The sequence below is a fragment of the Limulus polyphemus genome, unplaced genomic scaffold (genome assembly GCF_000517525.1).
Source record: "Limulus polyphemus unplaced genomic scaffold, Limulus_polyphemus-2.1.2 Scaffold176, whole genome shotgun sequence".
Lineage (NCBI taxonomy): Eukaryota > Metazoa > Arthropoda > Merostomata > Xiphosura > Limulidae > Limulus > Limulus polyphemus.
The window spans coordinates 328774-336517 of NW_013665786.1; the positions used below are offsets into that span (position 1 = coordinate 328774).

The window sequence follows — 7744 nt, forward strand, 5'->3', positions numbered from 1 at the left end:
TGGAAGATTATCAGTAAACATTACAATGCTTTCATACACAAAATATCAATTTTGTTATTAAGTCATAAGGCTTATAAAGCAATGTTTTCTCTTGTCTATTTTTTCTTTTTACATCTTGCCTATCTATCATGCAAAGTAATATTAATTTTAAGATTAAAAATACTTTTATGTATCGGAAAAATTTTAAATTTCACAAAAGCAAAAACTTTATAATGTTGAGATAGTTATCAAATGTTTCTCAAGAAAAGACTATTTTATCTGTTATTTTCGGTAATTAATCTCTGTATGGGTTCAGTAGATTTGATCGATCTCGCTAGCACCATAAAAAATTAGGAAATAAATATAAATTATGCCTATTTCATTCTAGAATGAACACAGATTATAATACTAATCTAAATCTGTTCAAAACTATAGGCTTAGTATTTTGACTTCACAAACATCTAATTTGAACCAGCACTGCATTCAACATACCACGTGACACACAAAAATCGATGTTTAACTGTGTTTTTGTAATATTTACTTTTAAATTAAGAAATTAATTAATGTATAATAATACTATTTCAATTATAATCTACAATTTGATACCAAACTTATTGAAATAAATTCATGAAATAGTAGTTCGATAAAATTTTGAATGTGAATCAACAAACGAGATGACATGGCCTTTCACCCATGACCCCTTTTGAAAGGATTAACTGGCTTTCTTTCTAACTACCTATGGGTGTTAAAATAATTGCCTTTCCTGCTCACCCTAAACTATGTGATAACTTTGAATCTGTAAGCTGAATAATTCTAATGTTGTTGGTAGAACAAGCTACTCTTATACATAAATCAGTAAAAATCTTTTCTTTCTGTTAGTTATAAATAATAGCAAGTTTCAGAGAATTAGTGACATTTTTTTAAATAGTATGTTATGGGAGGGTATAGCAGGTGGGTTTGACTTCTTGGTTTACCTCTCAGTAAAGCCAAGAGGATTGAATGCTATAAGATCATATTTTGTCATAGCAATATCTATACTATAAGTTTGAAGTTTGTTTTAAAAATGAAAAGATCAAGTAGGGGTGGGAAACATGGACAATTCAGAGCAAAGAAGTGCCACATAATACACACAGAAGTGAGAGATTTTATATAAATATTTCTCCTTGAAATTAAGAAATTAACGCTTATAAGATTTGAATTATTAACTGTCTTGATGCCAAGTTTATTGACACACCTTGATAATAAAATTATTTAATTAACATTTGAATGTAACTGTAAAAGTTTAAGATGTACGCTTTGACCCAATCATGTATGTAGGGTTAACTTTTTTATTATGAAAGATACCACCACATTCAGAGACTTCGTATATGGAATCCTCTTGAACTTATTGTAAGTTTTGAATTGCCATCATCTATCTAACAAAGTAATTGATAAAACAAAAGTACATGCAAACATTCAAACAAATGTAATAATGTTGATTATTTGTCAATTTTAGGCCTAAAGCTTTTTTTAAAAACAAAAACAATCGATAATACTACTTTTGTTTGTGTTTACTTAAGTTTACCAGTTATATTTTATAGATGTATCAGTTTTCCTTAACTATCAATTAATAAGTGTATTAGGTTGTGAAACATTTTAATTTTTATAAAAATATAAATATTCTCTCCTGTAATTTGTAATAATCTGTCTCTGTTTTGTTCCATTTCTGTATATCTTCATCAGTTATAATGAAGATACACAGAATTGGATTGAAACTTTGTTTTGTCACAGTTCATCAAGCAGGTTGTCCCTTTTGGTACTCTCTTTCAACTTTATATTAGATGCTATATATTTCATTGAGTTATTCTTTTAATACTTCAACTGACTTTTTAGTCTGAAATTGTCTTTGAGTACATAAATATTTGATATCTGACTTAGTTGTTTGTCAAGATTCATCTAACCTTGTCATGTCATTTCTTGCTACAGGTAGATCAGTTGTCATGTGACAACTTTTTACAGTTACATTCAAATTTAATTAAACTACTTTATTATCAATGTATGTGAATATACTTGGCATCAAAGTGTAGTGAATAAATCAAATTTTGATATTATATAAGTTTTAATTTTAAAAGAAAATATTTAAATAAATTCTTAATCACCCCCTTATATGTTTATTGTGACATTTGTTCTCTCCAGTTTTCACATTCTGTATTTTTCTCATCCACCCCTCTGATGTCATGAGTTTAACATATATTACTCATTATAGTATAGATATTACTAAGCCATAGTCTAATTTTTATAGTTTTCAATCTTCCTTGTTTATGAAGATATAAACTGGAAAGATAGACCCACTTGCCACACTCGCCTTTCACATCATTTATAACTAATAGAGACAAATTTAATTCACCATATGACATATAATGCTAACTTGTCCTTAGTAGTTCTTTTTTATTTTGCCTACAGATTGAAAGTTGCTATTGCAGATTTCAGATTGAGTAGCTGAGGGAAAGCCAGTTAAATTAAAATATTTATAAGACATTTTTTGATTTGTGCATGTTTATTATTTTGTGTTCTTAAGTGCATATTGAAATAACTAGTTACTTAGTATACTCGTACTATCATTACAAAACAAAAAACAAAAAAAGCCTTAAGCTCCATTAGCAGACCGACAGCAAAAAACAAGAGGTTAAACATGCATACTATATTTATTATTTTTTATGAATATCTTTTATTTATTATTATAAATGTAACTTACATGCTAACATGTAAAAGTTATTAGGTTAGATGATAATTTAGATTTATTTCATATTTTTTATTGTGGTTACAAGGTTGGTCAAACTGACAGTCTGTATAGAGTTGGGGTAGAGAAAATAACAGATAAAATAGTTTTGCTGAAACAAACGTTTGATATTCATTTAGGAGGTTTTAGAGATTATGCAAATTTAAGTTTAAAAGTTTAAACTGAAAAGTGTTTTTAATCTTAACATGGAAATCATCTTGCACTCGAACTAGTCAATTTACTAGCTCCATATTTTCATTTAAAAATCTCTACCAAAAATATTTAATTAAAACTATTTTTTTTTGTACAAAAGGCTTATAATGTGTACTAAAAGTTCACCAAACTTCATGATGATAGACTTACTACATTAAAAGTTATAGTATGGATACTTTCATGGTTGCAAGATTTGTAAAAGTGACCAAGCCTGTGTTGAGCTGGTTAACATGAGATTTTTTGGGTGGCAGGAAATAAACAAGAAATATTATTAATTGTTTCTTGAATGTGTTATATACACTGATGGAAAGTCAAGAATGTGCTGTACACATAGTCAGGAGTTATGAGCAGTCAAAGAAATGCAGGGTTTCAGAGTGGTTGTACCACTTTACCAGCAATGATCATACGCACAGTAATTGATTCTCTCTTTGATTCTCAAATCAAATTATGCGACCTTTCTTCGTTATTTGTTTTAGGTTGAAGACACTGTTCTTCTTCTGATCTGGCAGAAAGCTGCTACTGCTACTATCATTACTGTTCTTGTCAGCACCAAACCTATTTTTAACTGCTGCCACCGATTTTTTTCAAATTGATAAATGGAGTTGCATCAATAAATGTCAAAAGTTCATTGGGAATGCGTTCACAGCAGCTACACATGTTGCAAGTTGAACATCTCGGAATCTTACACATGCAAGTAATCAAGAGAATAATAGTGGTTGATGATAAGCAGGAAAGTTCCAGTCATGGTCAGTAGTGCTAGTAGTTATCCAAGATCTGTTGGGTGTCTGGTCTGAAAAACAGATGCAACAACAGGTGAAAAAGGCAGCTCACTTAGTGGACTCAGCAGGTATATAACAAGATATGCTGTTCTTGACTGTTGGATTTCTGATGATGTGGCCAATTATAATTCAGTCAATTTTTGTCAGATTTGGAAGCTTTATTGGTATTTTCATATTTCAATATATGGTACATTGTATTTAAGTATCATAAAAGTTAGATAAATCCCAGACTTTTATTATGTCTTATCCCTGCCACCAAGGTTCCTCTGGTTAAGGGAGAGATCCTGTGTTAATATCATATTTTTTAATTGTTTTTTCAAAAAATTCATAAGTGAAATAGGAGAACTTCTAATTTTGTTTTATTAAAACAAGTACTTATAAAGTTTAGAAACTATTAGTGATATTGTAAAAAATTTAACTAAGTCTTTAATTTTTATCTAGATGTTGGAGAGACTGAAGAGAGAACTGTTGAAGATCTTGACAACATAAGATCCCGATTTGAGTCACCCCAGCAGGAAGAATTTCGACCCATTTCCATGGACCATACAGCTTCTGTGAAAAGAACAGAAAGTATCCAAGCCAGGATGGCAAAGTATGTTTCATGTTTGATATTGAAAACAATCTTTGTTTTCCAGCCTCTTGATATTAAAAAGATATCGTAATAGAGATTATGAATCATTATTTATTTCGGTTGGGTGTAGGAGGGTGTAGTAGTGGTAAATAGGACAGGGCTGTTGGATCACTTAGCCTGTTATTTTTACATATTTAAATACCTTGTCTCCTTCCTTTTTTTTGTATTTATGTAATTTGACTTCTAATTGTCTCTTTACCAAAAATTAGTTTTTGTTTTTGGAATTTTTCAATTTATTTTGCTGAATTGTTTTTTTTAAAACTAAGTCATTGACAACCACATTTGGGACTTTCAAGGCACACATTTGTAGGTTGACACAATAATATAGTGTCAAACATTCTCATGGGAAAAATAACTATGAATGTCATGAATTAGCAAGATTGGTTAATCTTCTATACATTACATGTACTTTGGTATATGACATTTAATGATATTTATACTGTACTTGTTGGTAGGAATGTGAAAGAGGTCAAAACATTTAAATTTTATTTCACTTGTCCAGGACCACTGAGAACTAAGGAATGATCTAGCCTTATTATTATTTTTCTCTTTATGCAGTTCCAATCCCAAATTCCTGTTATATTTTTACCTAGACTCAAGTTTAAATTATTCATTGGATTGGACAGTGATGAATTTCTGTGTTATCTAATTTATCTTTGTGTAACATGTTATTTATATTTAACTGTGTAATATACAATTTGTAGGTATCAGTCAGCTGTAGGCAAAAGTTGTCATGATGGTGATAAGTCCACATCATCAGAAGATGAAGATGATACTGCTGCCAGGGTGAAGAATGTGGAGGTGAGATTTAGTTTTGTACAATTGTCAGGTGAGCATGAATAAATTTAAGTTTCTGTATGCTCATGATCTTTGTTTTAAACATGTTAATAAAACTTTATTTTGACTTTTTCTTAGGTATTGAAATATGATGTGTTTACCCCATTACTAGTGATGTTCTTTGTTGAACAGATAATTTTTTCTGTATTCTAAATGACCTAGTTATTGACCTAGAACATGTTTAGGAATGTTCTAGGCAAGTATGTTTAATATCTACTGGAGACTTGTTAAATCGTTAGAACCACTTGGTAAGATTTAGTTTTAGGAATGTTCTAGGCAATTATGTTTAATGTCCATTGGAGATTTGTTAAATTGTTAGAACCACTTAGTAAGATTTAGTTTTAGGAATGTTCTAGGCAATTATAATGTTTAGTGTCCATTGGAGATTTGTTAAATTGTGAAAAAAACTTTGTAAGGTTTAGTTTTAGGAATGTTCTAGGCAATTATCATGTTTAATGTCCATTGGAGACTTATTAAATTGTTAGAACTGCTCGGTAAATTATTTTATATCCTGTTAGTTTGAGCATTCAACTTACTATATTAACAACAACAACATACTGGATAGTAATGTTATGTTATAGTTTAACACCAGAACTGAAGGATAATTACTATTACATACATTTCAAATCTTAATCAAAGTTAAGAATTGTTCTTGGTTAGCACTGTCTCTTGTGCAAACATTTCCTTTTGTTTATATTGTGATTGAGTTTTTAAATGAAAAAGAAAATCATATTCACATACCAGTCTAATTGATTTCTGTGTTAGGTTGTCACAAAAAGGGTATTCCTTACTTAAGAGTTATTATAAACTCGGCTAGCCTAAAATATAAATGCTTTTTTTTATCCTTTAACATTGTACAAAGGATATATAAGTCAGTTAAAAACCACAGTAAATGGAAAACAAACTCAGTATTCTGGATAACTAGAGAGACTAGTTTTGATGCATTTAGCATCTTCTTCAGTCTTGCATTGTCTCCTGGCAAGACAACTGGTCAACAATGCCTATGTGACCCTGGAACATCAAATATCTTTAAGGATACAGAAGGTTAGGAGTTGTTTAGCTTAAAGTGATTTTGGGAGGTGTTGAAATTAAGTAACTTTTGATGATTCTTCTTTTTTATGTACTTATCCATTTTATATAAAATTCTTGATTTCCAATTGATTTAAAAGCCATAGTCTATCATATGAAGAAAAATAGGTTAGGTTATGTTTCCATATTTAATGTTTTTCAGTTTCCTTTTATGTTCAGAAACTTGTGTCCATATTTGTTTTAGTTTCAGTAACAGATACTTTCTCACATGATTGGCATGATATAAACACTTTGTTTTCTGTCTTCTTGTGTTTTTTATTCAAAGTAAGGCTAGTTTTGATAGTGTTGAGATATCTGTGATTCTAAACCTGTTCTTCCTTAATATTTTCTCCAGGTACTCAGTTTTTGTGTAGTAGTCATTATGAAGTGGTTTCATATTACGATTGGTTTGTTTCCTTGTCTCCATGGGACAAGATTTTTCTTGCTCTAAGATGGCAATTATAGCTCATTAGTGTGGATTCTGTAAATGAACACATTAAAATAGGGATTTTAATAGAGATTAGACTTGAGAAACTGTCACTTGGGAGAGGGGTTTCACACAGTTCACTTCAATAGCCTGTATTCCACTTTGTCATGCAAATTAACTTATGTTTCAGAATTATTATATCAAATGAAATGATCATCAAGAAGTTAAACTATAGACTTGCTACATTTTACCTCTAACAATTAAATCTAGTCTTTTCTAAGCCTTGCTTTTGTGAATTTCTACTGAAATGCTGATTTCAAAACTTAGAAGTACAGGAACTTAGTCTCATTCACTAACATGGTTGTTTATTTCGTCTGTTTTTGGTAATGTAATGTGACTAATGGCAAATCATACCATAAAGGTAAATAATTGGAAATACTTTAGTAACTGAGGACCTACCTAGTATTTTTAACTTATATAACACATTCAATTTTAAATTTATAGATTAAAGAAACTATTGGAGCAGGAAGGTCAGAAATAATGCGAGCAGCCTACGAACGAGCTTGTAAAGAAGCCAGCAGTGGATCACCAACACGTGGCGAGACAGTCACTTTGGGTGGAGAGGTGAAGGCTGTTAATATTAAAGAAAAGTTTGAGAAAGGTGCTTTAGATCTGGAGAAAAATGAGAAGATGGAAAGAGCTCGCCGGGAGAAAGAAGAAGACTTGAGCATTGTCAATGAAACTAGTAAGTTTAAATTTCAGCTATACTAACTTTGAAAGATCATGAGTTTGTTCTAAAATATTTTGAAGGCTCACTTTCAGGATTTGGTAAGTATAGTATTTATAAATTGTAAAATAATTTTAACATTTTCATATATAGACTTAGTATAACACAACAGCTAGTGTATGAAAAATACATCTTTTATACTTTACTTTTGTAAGAAAAAGACTCTCAAAACTGTCATATTCCAAAGTACACTTTGAAGGTTCGTGAACTTATTAACAGCAATAATTACACACACACACACACACACACACACACACACACACAC

The 7744-nt window shown here is 30.2% G+C and overlaps 1 protein-coding gene across 4 annotated transcripts in view; it reads left to right on the plus strand.

The window, feature by feature from the left end:
• LOC106478060 overlaps positions 1 to 7744 on the plus strand; it is an 89069-nt gene that overhangs the window by 72865 nt on the left and 8460 nt on the right. For all 4 annotated transcript variants that reach the window (XM_022381569.1, XM_013938570.2, XM_013938572.2 and 1 more), the window contains 3 exons: positions 4171 to 4321; positions 5065 to 5161; positions 7197 to 7437. In XM_022381569.1, the coding sequence (XP_022237277.1) occupies positions 4171 to 4321; positions 5065 to 5161; positions 7197 to 7437 (489 nt within the window). The remainder of the gene's footprint in view (positions 1 to 4170; positions 4322 to 5064; positions 5162 to 7196; positions 7438 to 7744) is intronic.